This window comes from Pan troglodytes, chromosome 2 (genome assembly GCF_028858775.2).
Source record: "Pan troglodytes isolate AG18354 chromosome 2, NHGRI_mPanTro3-v2.0_pri, whole genome shotgun sequence".
Lineage (NCBI taxonomy): Eukaryota > Metazoa > Chordata > Mammalia > Primates > Hominidae > Pan > Pan troglodytes.
The window spans coordinates 186,263,485-186,279,069 of NC_086015.1; the positions used below are offsets into that span (position 1 = coordinate 186,263,485).

Sequence of the window (15,585 nt, forward strand, 5' to 3'; positions counted from 1 at the left end):
AGGTCAGGAGATTGAGACCGTCCTGGCTAACACAGTGAAACCCCATTTCTACTAAAAATACAAAAAAAAATTAGCTGGGCGTGGTGGTCGGCACCCGTAGTCCCAGCTACTCAGGAGGCTGAGGCAGGAGAATGGCGTGAACCAGGGAGGCGGAGCTTGTAGTGAGCCGAGATTGCGCCACTGAACTCCAGCCTGGGCGACAGGGCGAGACTCCTTCTCAAAAAAAAAAAAAAAAAAAAAGGATGATCAAGACTTTGCCTGGCAAACAGATCAAGAATGTGGAGCTGAGAACAGGAATGGAGCTGAGGGTGAGGCTCTCAGGCAGAGAAAACAACCTACATAAAGGTGGGAGGAAAACTGGTCCAGTTGAGTGACCGAAGAAGGCTTGTGTGGCTGGAACACAACGAGCAAGGGGTCCAGGGGCCAGAGAGGATGCTGGACAGAAAGCTGGGCACAGATTTCAAAGGGCCTGTGAGAGGTTAAAAAGCTTTGGGCTTTCTCCTAAGGGAGCACACAAAGAGACCATTTTAAATGTTTTGTTGTTGTTGTTGTTGTTGTTGTGTGTTTTTTTTTTTTTTGAGGTAAGTCTTGCTCTGTCGCCCAGGCTGGAATGTAGTGGCGCGATCTCGGCTCACTGCAACCTCTGCCTCCCGGGTTCAAGCGATTCTCCTGCCTCAGCCTCCCGAGTAGCTGGGATTACAGGTGCACACAATCACGCCCAGCTAATTTTTGTATTTGTAGTAGAGACAGGGCCTCACCATGTTGGCCAGGCTAATCTCAAACTCCTGACCTCAGGTGATCTGCCTGCCTGGGCCTCTCAAAGTGCTGGGATTACAGGCGTGAGCCATGGTGCCCAGCCTGTTTTTTACTTTTAACTCCACAAAACACAAATCTATTCTCATTCTAAAGACAGTGAATTATAATACAAACGCAAAGTAGCCCTTTGGTACTCCCCCCATTGCAGTCTCCTTCCAGATAGAACATCCACTATAATAAACCTGGGACATATTGTTCCATATCCATATTCCTAACTAGTCATATATGTTTATATAAACACATGCAGTTTTAGTTCTTGTTTTTACATAAATAGGATCATACCATATAATTATCTTCTGCAACTGCTTTTTCCATTAACGGTATGTCTTGGGAACTCTTTTTCTTGCTAGTACACATGTCTATACCTCATTTTGTATAACATTTGCAAACTATTCCATAGTATGGCGGTATCATAGTTCATTTAATCATGTATCTCTTAATGCGCACTTAGGTTATAACGGCAAAAAACTGGATGCAGGCAAGGCTAAAGCAGACATTCCTGTACACGCTTCTCTTAGCACAATATATGTGAGCACGTCTGTGGGACAGAAACCTACAGGAATGTTTGCAGGGTTGGGTTGAAGGATATGCATAGTTTAATAGCTCCTGGTTAATCAGCCTTGAAATGGTTTTACCAATATATATTTCCATCAACATACCAGTTTCTAACCACCCTCATCAACACTGAATATTATCCACCTTTTACATTACTGATAAGCTGGTGCACCCTATAAAGGTTTAAAGCATTTAAGAAGAGGAGTAACTTAAGTACATTTTTATTTTATACTCTCAGTCTGGCTGAAAAGCAGAAAATAGATTGTTGGCTGGGGGTAGGGGACAGTTAAGAGTGGAGGTGGAGAGGCTACTTAGGAGGCTACAGCATTTGGTCAAGCAAGAGGTGATAGTGGGGCTGGGCATGGTGGCTTATGCCTATAATCCCTATAATCCCAGCGCTTTGGGACAACATAGTGAGACATCATCTCTACAAAAAATTTTAAAAATTAGCCGGCTATGGTAGCAAGTGCCTGTAGTCCCAGCTACTCAGGAGGCTGAGGTAGGAGGATTGCTTGAGCCTGGGGGGTTGAGGCTGCAGTGAGCTGTGACTGTGCCACTGCACTCCAGCCTAGCTGACAGAGTGAGACCCTGGCTCAAAAAAAAAGGTGATTGTGGCTTTGAGTTAAGTTATAGGTGGGAGGGGGTGGAAAGAAGTGGAAAGAAATGTTTGGGAAATACAATTAACAGTACTTGGTCATTTACTAGATGAGGGGGGAAGGATCTAGAGTAGGAAAGAAGAGAGAAAAATGCTCAAAGACTTCTAGATCTCTGACATTATTGTTTTTATTAGCAATGGTGTTGTCCTCTACGGGGTTAGGGAATTCTGTAAGAAATGCAGGTTCAGTACAGGTGAAAGGTCATGAGTTCAATTTCAGTCACACTAGTTTGGTACCTGTGACAATATTGAAGTGGAGATGTTGAATGGGCAGTTGGATATATATGTATCATGCTCAAAAGAAAGTCTGGACTAAAAATAGAAATTTGGGAGTTTTTCTCAAAGCTATAGGAGTATATAAAATGATCCAGAATGAGAGCGCACACTGAGAAAAGAGGGCCAAGGACCAAGTCCCAAGAAACTTCAACATAAGGGTCTGGTAGATGGGTAGGGTCCAGATAAAGGACACTGAGAGAAGACAAGAAGGCAAGAGGTTGAGAATGCCATGAGAAGAATTTATTTCTAAAAGAAGAGAGCAGTGTACTAGGATGCTAAATGCTGCTGAGGGGTCAAGTCAGCTCAGCCCTGGAGACTCCACTGGATTTAGGGACGTGGATAGTATCAGTCTAGTAGAGAGTGGTTGAAGACACATCATTGAAAAATAGATCCTTTTCTTTTTGACACAGGAATGTCTCATTTTGTTTTATGTTTTATTAATACTGTTAACTGACAAATCATAATTGTATGCATTTATGGGGTACAATGTGATGTTTTGCCACATGCACACAATGTGGAATGATTGAATCAAGCCAATTAACCTAGGCATCATCTCACTTACCTAATATTTTTTCATGGTAAGACATTTAAAATTTACTCTCTTATTTTGGGAAAATTCTTTTTTTTTTTTTCTTTGAGACGGAGTTTTGCTCTTGTTGCCCAGCCTGGAGTGCAATGGCACGATCTCAGCTCACTGCAACCTCCGTCTCCCGGGTTCAAGCGATTCTCCTGCCTCAGCCTCCTGAGTAGCTGGGATTACAGGCATGTGACACCACGCCCAGCTAATTTTGTATTTTTAATAGAGACGGGATTTCTCCATGTTGGTCAGGCTGGTCTCGAAGCCTGACCTCAGGTGATTCATCTGCCTCGGCCTCCCAAAGTGTTGGAATTACAGGTGTGAGCCACCGCGCCCAGCCGGGAAAATTCTTAAAAAGACAAGAGAAGGGATCCAGAGCACTGACCTTCGATGGGAAAGATGGATGCAGACATAACTAAGTCAGCAGATTCTGTGGCAGGAACCTCAATTTTATTTTCTCTGTGAAATCAAGATCATCCTGCTGCAAAAAGGTGGGTAGAGGGAGAATTGGAGGTTGGAATGAAGCGAAACATGTTTGAAATACTCATTGCACAGAATGAGAAAAACAGTGGCTAGAGAGCCACAAGGGCCTGCTGTACAGTGATAAAAGCCCAGGTGAGGCTGCTCATCATGAATTGATGCTAGTGCTTGGAGTCTTACTGCAGGCATAATGAAGTCCAACAGTTGGAGTCACCTATGCTTGGAGTTATTTCTGGTGGATAAAAGCTAGTGATAGGCTGGGTGCAGTGGCTCACGCCTGTAATCCCAGCACTTTGGGAGGCCAAGGTGGGTGGATCACTTGAGGCCAGGAGTTCGAGACCATCTTGGCCAACATGGTGAAATCCTGTCTCTACTAAAAATACAAAAAACTAGCCAGGCGTGGTGGTGTGTATCTGTAATCCAGCTACTCAGGAGGCTGAGGCATGAGAATCACTTGAACCTGGAAGGTGGAGGTTGCAGTGAGCCAAGAACACGCCACTACACTCCAGCCTGGGCAACAGAGTGAGACTCTTGTCAAAAACAAAAGCAAAACAAACAAAACAAAACAAAAAAAACTAGTAATAACTCACTCGTAACATTCACAAACTTCAGGGAGTTGGGTCTTATTAGTTATAATTTTACAGATGAAGCAAGGCTCAGAAACATGAAGTGACTTGGCTAAGATCACTCAGCCAGTAAGTAGCAGGTGCTAAGAATAGAGCCTGGATTGGCTAGGCACGGTGGCTCACGCCTGTTTAGCACTTTGGGAGGCCAAGGTGGGCGGATCACGAGGTCAGCAGATTGAGACCATCCTGGCTAACATGGTGAAAACCTGTCTCTACTAAAAATACAAAAAATTAGCCGGTCGTGGTGGAGGGCACCTATAGTTCCAGCTACTCTAGACGTCGAGGCAGGAGAATCGAGGCAGGAGAATCGCTTGAACCTGAGAGGCGGAGCTTGCAGTGAGTCGGGATTGTGCCACTGCTCTCTAGCCTGGGCAACAGAGCGAGACTCAATCTCAAAAAAAAAGAAAAAAAAAAGAATAGAGCCTGGATCTTTCTCCTTGTATATACGGAATCTGGACATGAGCTACTCAAAGTGTAGTCAGTGGATCAGCAACATTCTGTGAACCGTTTTAACCAATCCTCAAGGAGATAAAGACCTTGCCTGTAAATCAACTGTTCTACTAAGCACACCGCTTAGTTCAACTGATGTTATATCTGAAAAATGTTCCCAAGAATTAGCAGTGAGCAGTTTGAACTTACCTACTTCAACTCTGATAACACCAGCAAATATCAACTGTCATCATAAAGAACTAAAATACTGACACAGTAAACGAATAAACGTAAGACGTGGCTTCCAATTTTTAACACATACCATATCTACATGCATGGAATTTCTGTCAGCCTCACTATAAACCGCCACAGTCTGTACACCCAGTTTTTTGGCTGTGCGCATCACCCTGCAGGCAATTTCTCCTCTGTTTGCAATGAGGACCTTGGTAATGTTTCTTCCTGTTTAAAACACCATGAAAATCACACAGAAATGTTACTGGAGAGCAAAGAATGAGAATGAGAATACGATCTTAACTGGCTGATAAGGACTCGACTGATAAGTTCAAGCTTTTTGGTAAAACTAGCATAACTGAGCCCAAAATGACCACTTTAACTAATATTAGACAGCGCACTTCTTTTCACTTAAATTCAAGATACTCATTAACATAAATTACTCAGCTTTTTAAACTTAAAATACAAAGCAACATAAAATAAAATTAAAAGATGCTTTGTTATGCCAAGGATCAAATTATAATAGTGTCAAATTGTCATCATTAATAACTACTCTTTTATGTATTTATTTATTTACTTATTTATTTATTTTTGAGACAGTGTTTCGCTCTCGTCCCCCAGGCTGGAGTGCAATGGTGTGATCTCGGCTCACTACAACCTCTACCTCCCAGGGTCAAGCAATTCTCCTGCTTCAGCCTCCTGAGTAGCTGAAATTACAGGTGCCCGCCACCACGCCTGGCTAATTTTTGTATTTTTAGTAGAGACGGGGTTTCACCACATTGGCCAGGCTGGTCTCGAACTCCTGACCTCAGGTGATCCACCTGCCTTGGCCTCCGGAAGTGCTGGGATTACAGGCGTGAGCCACCACACCCGGCCAATACTAACTAATCTTTAATAAGCACTTTCTGTGCCTCAGGTCCTGTGCTAAAGACTCAACATCGACTTAAATTTTCACAATAATCCTAATGAAATAGATACTATCATTGTTATCTCAATTTTAAAGATGAAGAAACTAATGCTGAAAGAGCTATTATTTTCCCAAAATTACACAGCTAAAGAAACAATCCGGGACTTCAACCTAGATCTGCGTCACTCCAGAATTTAAGCTTTCAGTCACTCTGCTCCTCTGCCTCTATCCCTATGTACATAGGTGTGTGTGGTTCTCTTGCAACACAAGTGACTCTTGTACCAGTCTACTGGCATGGCACCATAATGACAAGCTACTGCATATATAAAATGTACTTCTAATATCACACGTGAAATAAATGTTCTTTGACAGTTCATAATAAAGTTATTTCTTCAATAGAATCCATAGGCTCAACATAATAAAGTTATTTCTCCTTTTAAAAAAAAATAAGGTTGCACCTAATTTAAAAGTGTTTTTCCATGGGGCTCTATAGAGCCTAAGAGTTGTCACAGGGGCTGATGGATGACGTATGTATGAGTGTGGGCAGGTGAAGGAGAGCACGGTAGGTAGAGGGCTATATCCAATCAGCTAGAAGTTATACTTTATCACACTTTTATATGATTCATAGTTGGGAATTCCATGTTAAATTTTATTTGGAAAAAAAGGTTTTGCTACTTAAAATAGCTTTTTCAAAGAACTGCTTTAGACCATCGTAGTTATGATTTTCCAATCCAATACACTAAGAGGGTCAAATGGACAGAAAGAACAAACGAATATAAAATGTTCTCCATTATTGCCCTCTGTATTTTATTTATTTATTTTTACTTTTTTTTTTTTTTTTTTTTGAGACGAAGTCTTGCTCTGTCGCCCAGGCTGGAGTGCAGTGGCGAGATCTTGGCTCATTGCAACCTGCGCCTCCTGGGTTCAAGCAATTCTCCTGCCTCAGCCTCCCAAGCATCTGGGATTACAGGCACCCGCCACCACGCCCAGCTAATTTTTGTATTTTTTAGTAGACACAGGGTTTTGCCATGTTGTCCAGGCTGGTCTCGAACTCCTGACCTCAGGTGATCCACCCACCTCAGCCTCCCAAAGTGCTGGGATACAGGCATGAGCCACTGTGCCTGGCTGCCCTCTGTATTTTAGACTTAACAGCAAGAGAGATTTGATACAAAAGAGGTGAAAACCATGACTTAACACTTCCTAGAAAATTATCATGAAAATCCAAAATTTATGATAACTAATTCTATTATGCATATATTAAGGGATTAAACATTTCCCTTTCTTAAACACTTCCGGTCTGAAGCAAAATCAAATAGAACAACAAAGTCTGTCAGTACCTGTGGTTGTTGTGTACTTCATGGTTCTTTGCCTCCACACCCATGTCCTATAACATAAATCCAAAAGGAATTACAATTAAACAGAATAGGCAACACAATTGTTCTTTCAAAAGAATTTCAGTTTCTTAAAACATGAAACCTTAAGCCAACTAACAGTGCTTTAGTAAGACTTTCTTAGTGGGTAGAAAACTAATCTAGAACTCAAGAGTTAGAGTTCTGGCTGTTTTCCCTCGTACTACCTGTCCTTGAATGAGTCACCTAGCCTGCTTGTTCCTGAGGCTGGCATAAGACCACAGTCAGAGATGATTAAACCACCAAGGTATACCAACATCATCTAGTTTAGCTTTTTTGAAACCTTTTTGGCTACAACTCACAATACAAACTACCCAGGACACACACTTAATGAAAACAGATGTTTTGTTAAAAATGACTCATTCTGCCTTGGCCAGGCACGGTGGCTCACACCTGTAATCCCAGCACTTTGGGAAGCCAAGGCAAGCAGATCATGAGGTCAGGAGATCGAGGCCATCCTGGCTAACACGGTGAAACCCTGTCTCTACTGAAAACATAAAAAATTAGCTGGGCATCATGGCGGGCACCTGTAGTCCCAGCTACTCGGGAGGCTGAGGCAGGAGAATGGCGTGAACCCAGGAGGCGGAGCTTGCAGTGAGCCGAGACTGGGCCACTGCACTCCAGCCTGGGTGACAGAGCGAGACTCCGTCTCAAAAAAAAAACAAAAAAAACAAAACTCTTTTGGTTCTTTCAGGTGTATCCTATTTTATTAAAATATGCTGGTCAATCTACAGTTTGAAAAATACCAATCAAGTTTAAACATGAGACATGTTTAAAAAGTAAGACCAGAGAAATAAATGGAAGTTAAACAGGGGCAACAGAAAGAATGTTGGCTGTGGGACCAGAAAAGCTGCACTTCTCATCCGAGTCCTTCCAATGACCAGCTTGCCCAGGGTCGAGTCACTTTACATCAGTGTTTCTCCAACTTTTTTTTCATTATTACCCTCCTAATGAGAAAACTTTTAAAAGATTTTATTCCTTGTAGGAAGGGTGGGGTAAGGTTGAGCTTTGGAAAGCCGTAAACCATGACAAAATCTAAGATTTCCTGGCTCTCCTAAGAATCAATTTCCACCCTTTAGCGGTGGTATCATCCCAGTTGAGGATGCAAGATTTAATAGCTTGGGCTTCAGTGTTCTCACACACGAGATGAGACTGTAAGAGGTGATCTTGAAGGTACCTCTCAGATTTAAAAGTACTATACAATTCTATTCCAAGTCCTTGTATTTAAAAAAATGGAGAAATGGGGAGACAAAATGACTTGAGGTATTTTAATGAGGTAGAAGTCTCAACAATTTTTAAGTTTCGTGATACCTGTGTATAAAATAAAGTAACCAAGAGCTGACAGAAAACAGGCCAGATTCACTTTAGGAACAAAAAAGTATAACGTCTATTAAGTTTCAGCTAAAGAGGATAAGTGGGCTGGGTGCGGTGGCTCACGCCTGTAATCCTAGCAATTTGGGAGGCTGAGGCGGGGGGATCACCTGAGGTCAGGAGTTCGAGACCAGCCTGGCCAACATGGTGAAACCCCATCTCTACTAACAATACAAAAATTAGCCAGGTGTGGTGGTGCGCACCTGTAATCTCAGCTACTTGGGAGGCTGAGGCAGGAGTATCACTTGAACTTGGGAGGTGGAGGTTGCAGTGAGCCAAGATCGTGCCACTACACTCCAGCCTGGGTGACAGAGTGAGACTCCATCTCAAAAAATAAATAAATAAATAAATAAAAAGCATAGGCAGGGAAACAAACAAATTACAGAAGCAATTCCACCTATCTTTTTGTCTATACCTGGAAGATGTGGTTATAAAGGACTAACTAACCATTTTAGATTATTCACAAAGCACAAGATAAAAGCACAGCGTGTGCATTAGAAACTATGTAACTAGGCAGTAGTATATACATATTATGTATATGACTATGTACTTGAGCAGGACTAGTATTTCACTGGAGCGGAGATGCAGTAGACATCTACACATCTATATGCGTCTATACACTCATTGCCCTACAATGCACACTCAGATGCTGCCATCCATGAGGAGCTGCTGGGAAGACCCACAGCTTTGGCAGGAGAGTTCTGTGAGCTAGCTTCCTCACGAGGCTGCTGCTTTCCCACACCTTTCCATTTCAGCTGACCTTACCTTCTTGATCCTGAAGGAGGGGGATCATCTTTCCTGATCTTTATGAGGTATTTTCTAGCTCATAGCATCGTCTTCCCTTTACATTCTTCAGATAGGCTTCTGATAAGTTTCAAGGCCTATTCTGGGCAGATGTATCTATTAAATGGTTGCTTGTTGGTAAAGCTAGCTTAAGACTGATTCGGTTTCAAGGCTACTGTTGACCTAAAGCTTTCTTCTGCAATCTTCTAGTGAAGACAGAAGAAGGGAGAGAGGGAAAAAGAGGGAGAAAGAGAGAGAGAGATCCCACTTAACTGTAATCCACTATCCCAACAATGTTCTGATCATCTATTCCATTTTTCACAATTATCTAAGCTGCAACTTAAAAGCAATGGCTTAAACAAGATTAAGAAGCTGCTTCCCTGATTCAAGGTAGCTCTATACCAGCTTATTGTCATGTCTATAATTCTGCCACCAGAGATTATTTTCTCTGAGCTACTAAAGATTCATAACATAAAAATAATGTAAACTATCTGTACTGTTAAGATGTTTTTGTTTTATTTGAGATGGGACGTCACCCAGGATGGAGTACAGTGGTGTGATCATGGCTCACTAAGGCCTGGAACCCCTGGACTCAGGCCGTCCTCGCCCTCCTCATCCTCCCAAGTAGCTGTGACTACAAGTGTGTGCCACTACGCCTGGCTAATTTTTTAATGTTTTGTAGAGATGAAGCCTCACTGTGTTGCCCAGGCTGGTCTTGAACTCTTGAACTCAAGCAATCCTCCCACCTTGGATCCCACAGTGCTGAGAAACTGCTGAAAATACAGGCATGAACCAAGTCTCCTGGCAAAGAGTTTTACTTCTATAAGCCATTAACAACTCTAACACTCTCCAGAGTGACATACTTGAGGACAGTTCTTTAGACAATAGCTAAGCTTTGAAAGGGAAGACAGGAAATGGGTCTATGGTACTATCCTGAAGAGCCCTGGAGGCCTAAGAAAAGAAAAACCAGAAGAACAAGAAGAACATTAACATTACTTACACCAAGTTGTTTTTTTTTGTTTTTTTTTTTGTTTTTTTTTTAATTTGAGACGTAGTCTCACTCTGTCGCCCAGGCTGGAGTGCAGTGGCGTGATCTTAGCTCACTGCAAGCTCCGCCTCCTGGGTTCACGCCATTCTCCTGCCTCAGCCTCCCGAGTAGCTGGGACTAACAGGCGGGACTATAGGCGCGTGCCACCACGCCCGGCTAAATTTTTTGTATTTTTTAGTACAGACGGGGTTTCACCGTGTTATCCAGGTTGGTCTCGATCTCCTGACCTCGTGATCTGCCCGCCTCGGCCTCCCAAAGTGCTGCGATTACAGGCGTGAGCTACCGCGCCCCGCCAACTTTCAACAACTTTCTTATGTTTCTCTGGGGCACTCCTACAATTAAGTAACTAAAAAGGGCATCTACAATATTTCTGGAAAATAAAAGCAAGCAAACGTTCATATAAATGGTTGAGTTTGCATTTATAGACTGATCTTATGTACCAGATTGTGCTTAAACCTCATTCCATGAATTCATTTAATTTTCACAACCCAAGGTACTCGTATCATCTCCAAGGTGAGGAAATTAAAGAAGAAATATTAAGTAACTCACCCAAAGTCACACACCTAGTGAGTAGCTAACTAAGCTAAGACCCTAGCCTTGACTGCAGAGTCTGTGCCCTTGAACACTAAACTGTCAATCTTTCCAGAATGATGAAGGATGATAACGATGAAGCAAAAGAAGACAAAGAAGCAAAGCTATCTACAAGCCTGAGGGTTTTTTCACTGCCAGAGTTATTGCCACCAAAGCTTAGAGCTCAAAATTTGAAACAGAGCTGGAGTCAGGTGAGCTAGACTGAGTCATCTGATAGCGTTGTTCAAACTTGGGTACAAGAGTTTTTGACAAAATAATTTCCCAGCTCTGTGGAAGGTACATTTGCTCTTCTTGACAACTTCACTCTTCTGACAGTGAGAAGGAACTCCAGGAGTCTTTCTCTGAACTGGACACCTGATGGGGCACAGCTGAACTGAAAAATGGCTTTGAGGGCATCCCGGCCCCATTTCTTACTAGCTGTGTTTCGTTGAGCAAGTCGTTGATCCCTTTGGGCTTCCCCGGAACCGGATTATAACAACGCTCCCACCTAAGGGGTGCTGCGAAAGCCCGATGTAAACGGCTACGAGCTGCAGCGACGGCGAGGGGAGCCTGGAGGATGGCGGGCCCAGTCCTCAGAAATGGAAAAACAGAAGCCAAAGGCGCGCTGAAGCGTGGATGTGCGGAAGCGGGGAGAAAGGGAAGGGCTGGTGGGGATGTCTTCCTCCCGACGCCGTGACTGCCAGCAGAACCCCTCCGAAAGTGGCTGGGGTTTTCCTACCGTCCTCCCCACCCCGACCCTGGGTTCCGCCGCACCTCCCACCGCTCACGCGGGTCCGTGCACCCCTCGCTCCCGCCTCTGCCCACTGAGCCACGGCCCCTCCACCCACCTCGGCGGCAGGAGCAGGCTCGGGAGACGATGCCACCGGTTCCTCTCCGCCGCCACCAGCAGCACCGACACCGCAGAGGCCGCCGCCATGTCCCTGGAGCCCGGCCACTCCGCGACTACCCAGTACAGAGGCAGCTGCGTCCCACACGCCAAACCCGTCCCTCCTCCACTACGAAGCCTCGTGACCCCCGCCGGCCACCGTCGGAGCCTGAGCCTACTTTTGGGCTGATCCAAGAATGTGAGGGCGTCTCCACAAACACCAATCAAAGACCAGAGCCCGGCTTCAGTAGCGACGATTGGGCAGTCTGGCCACGTGCTCGTGGGGGTGTGGCCTTTGTTTCTGCGCCCCCGGGGCCTGCGCCGACTAAGGCAAGGGTTTTCTCCATCCTCCGCCTCTTGGTTGCCTGTCACTGTTTCTTCCTGCAGCCCGTGGGGTTCCTTCGCTCTCGTCACCTTCTGGGAGAAGAACCCTGGGGAAGAAGCCAAATGCGGATGGACAGCAGGATACACAATTCTCTAGTGCTCTCAGGGATGAAAAAATAAATAAGCTAAAGTGAAAATCTTTAAACCACCTGAGCTTAAAACAGGTATTCTAACTGACTATTGGGAAAAAGAGGAAATCAAAGAGCAAACTGAGGAACATCTAGAGAATAAAGAAACTGTAAACACTACATGTAGATGCTTCATGAGGAAAGCAGGAGGGAGAAATTAGGGAAAATTAAGGAAGAAATAAATGAATTCAGGAAACCAGTGTCAAAGGACTAATAAACCCACAGGTTCACAAAAAATAAAATAGTTATCTAATCAGAAATAGAGAAAAATGCACATTTGACATGATTTAAAAAACAAGCGGGGGAAAATCGCAGACACAGGAAACAAATTATAGATTTGTAAGATGCTAATTTTGCTTAACTTCAAGTGAACTTAAAACTCTGGATGAAATGGATGATGTTACAAGAAAATACAATTTATCAAAATAGATCCTGGAAGAGACAAAATTTAAGCAAACCATTACCATAGAAAAAATAGAGAAGTTTATCAAAGAACTATCCTTGCTACCACCATTGCCCACTTTCACCTTCACCTTCACCCCTAAAAGTTACAAAAGCCCTCCATGTCTTGCAAGAAAATTCCACACAAATGAGTAATTGACTCAAATGCTATTAATTCTGTCCCAGAGCACAAAAAAGATGGAAGTCTTCCAAACTCTTTAAAAAGTAAACATAACTTTGATACCAAAATCAACAAAGATATCATGCACACACACACACGACAGACCAATTTCACATATAAGTATCAGTGGAAAAATTCTAAATAAAATATTAACTACGCTGGATGCTGTGGCTCATGTCTTGTAACCCCCCATTGAGAGGTGACAGCGTGCTGGCAGTCCTCAGAACCCTCGCTTGCTCTCGGCACCTCCCCTGCCTGGGCTCCCACTTTGGTGGCATTTGAGGAGCCCTTCAGTCCCCCACTGCACTGTGGGAGCCCCTTTCTGGGCTGGCCAAGGCCGGAGCCCACTCCCTCGGCTTGCAGGGAGGTGTGGAGGGAGAGACACGAGCGGGAACCGGGGCTGTGTGCGGCACTTGCGGGCCAGCTGGAGTTCCGGGTGGGCGTGGGCTTGGTGGGCCCCGCACTCGGAGCAGCCAGCCAGCCCTGCTGGCCCCGGGCAATGGGGGACTTAGCACCCGGGCCAGTGGCTGCGGAGGGTGTACTGAGTCCCCCCAGCCCTGCTGGCCCACCGGCGCTGCGCTCGATTTCTCGCCGGGCCTTGGCTGCCTTCCCACTGGGCAGGGCTTGGGACCTGCAGCCCGCCATGCCTGAGCCTCCCACCCACTCCATGGGCTCCTGTGCGGCCCGAGCCTCCCCGATGAGCGCCGCCCCCTGCTCCACGGCGCCCAGTCCCATCGACCACCCAAGAGCTGAGGAATGCGAGCGCAGGGTGGCGCAGGACTGGCAGGCAGCTCCACCTGCAGCCCCGGTGTGGGATCCACTAGGTGAAGCCAGCTGGGCTCCTGAGTCTGGTGGGGACGTGGAGAGTCTTTATATCTAGCTCAGGGATTTTAAATACACCAATCAGCACCCTGTGTTTAGCTCAAGGTTTGTGAATGCACCAATCGACACTCTGTATCTAGCTGCTCTGGTGGGGCCTTGGAGAACCTGTGTGTCCAAACTCTGTATCTAACTAATCTGATGGGGACGTGGAGAACCTTTGTATCTAGCTCAGGGATTGTAAACGCACCAATCAGCGCCCTGACAAAACAGGCCACTGGGCTCTACCAATCAGCAGGATGTGGGTGGGGCCAGATAAGAGAATAAAAGCAGGCTGCCCAAACCAGCATTGGCAACCCGCTCGGGTCCCCTTTCACACTGTGGAAGCTTTGTTCTTTTGCTCTTTGCAATAACTCTTGCTACTGCTCACTCTTTGGGTCCACGCTGATTTTATGAGCTGTAACACTTACCGCGAAGATCTACAGCTTCACTCTTGAGCCCAGCGAGACCACGAGCCCACCGGGAGGAACGAACAACTCCAGACACGCTGCTTAAGAGCTGTAACACTCACCGCGAAGGTCTGCAGCTTCACTCCTGAGCCAGTGAGACCACGAACCCACCAAAAGGAAAAAACTCCGAACACATCTGAACATCAGAAGGGACAGACTCCAGACGCGCCACCTTAAGAGCTGTAACACTCACCGCGAGGGTCCGCGGCTTCATTCTTGAAGTCAGTGAGACCAAGAACCCACCAATTTCGGACACACCATCACTTTGGGAGGCCGAGGCAGGAGGACTGCTTAAGCCTAGGAGTTTGAGACCAGCCTGGGCAATATAGTGAGACCCGCATCTGTACAAAAATTTTTTTTAAAAAACTGGGCGTAATGATGCACACTTGTAGTCCCAGCTACTCGGGAGACTGAGGCAGGATCACTTGAGCCCAGGAGTTTGAAGCTGCAATGAGCTCTTATCATGCCACTATACTCCAGCCTGGGTCACAGAGTGAGAGAATGTCTCCAAAAAAAAAGCAAAAAAAATTAACTGAAGTATCCTGTAGCATGTGAAAAGAATAACACACTGTAAATAAGCAAGGTTTATTCCAGAAGTGTAAGGATGATTCACTATTAAGAAATCAATTAATAAAATGAATCTTATTAATAGTTTAAAAGAGAAAAAATCTTATATTCACAGATGCTTAATATAGGTCATTGACAAAATCTGACGTTCATTCTAGATTTTAAAACTCAGTAATGCAAGAAGTGATTGGGACCAGTGATTAGCCCTCTGGAAAAAAAAAGCTGGCTCCCTGCTCACTTCTTACAGCTAACACCAAAATATTCCAAGTAGATGAAAGATTAAATATAAAAGATGAAAGCATAAAAGTTCTAGAAGACATTATGGGAGGTCTTAGAGCAGAGAAAGTTCTTTCTTTTTTTTTTTTTTTGGAGACAAAGTCTGGCTCTGTTGCCCAGGCTGGAGTGCAATGGCATGATCTCGGCTCACTGCAACCTCCACCTCCCAAGTTCAAATGATTCTCCTGGCTCAGCCTCCCGAATAGCTAGGATTATAGGCATCCGCTACCGCACCTAGCTCATTTTTTGTATTTTTAGTAGAGACGAGGTTTTGTGTCTGGAATTGGTGGGTTCTTGGTCTCACTGACTTAAAGAATGAAACCGCAGATCCTCGCGGTGAGTGTTACAGCTCTTAAGGTGGCGCGTCTGGAGTTTGTTCCTTCTGATGTTTGGATGTGTTCGGAGTTTTTTCCTTCTGGTGGGTTCCTGGTCTCGCTAGCTCAGGCAGGAGTGAAGCTGCAGACCTTTGCGGTGTTACAGCTCATAAAGGCAGTGTGGACCCAAAGAGTGAGCAGTAGCAAGATTTATTGCAAAGAGCGAAAGAACAAAGCTTCCACAGTGTGGAAGCGGACCCGAGCGGGTTGGCACTGCTCGCTCTGGGCAGCCTGCTTTTATTCTCTTATCCGGCCCCACCCACAATCTGCTGATTGGTAGAGCCCAG

At 44.9% G+C, this 15,585-nt stretch overlaps 1 protein-coding gene across 2 annotated transcripts in view; it reads right to left on the reverse strand.

The window, feature by feature from the left end:
• The window catches only part of MCCC1 (methylcrotonyl-CoA carboxylase subunit 1), an 83,784-nt gene extending 71,902 nt beyond the window's left edge, over window positions 1-11,882 (reverse strand). The window contains exons 1-3 of one of the 2 annotated variants that reach the window (XM_516898.7): window positions 11,582-11,882; window positions 6,890-6,936; window positions 4,737-4,873 (exon numbers count right to left, since the gene is read on the reverse strand). In XM_516898.7, the coding sequence (XP_516898.3) occupies window positions 4,737-4,873; window positions 6,890-6,936; window positions 11,582-11,670 (273 nt within the window). In that variant the 5' untranslated portion in view covers window positions 11,671-11,882. The remainder of the gene's footprint in view (window positions 1-4,736; window positions 4,874-6,889; window positions 6,937-11,581) is intronic. The other variant, XM_009446912.3, reaches the window with a different exon arrangement.
• Between the last annotated feature and the right edge of the window lie 3,703 nt (window positions 11,883-15,585).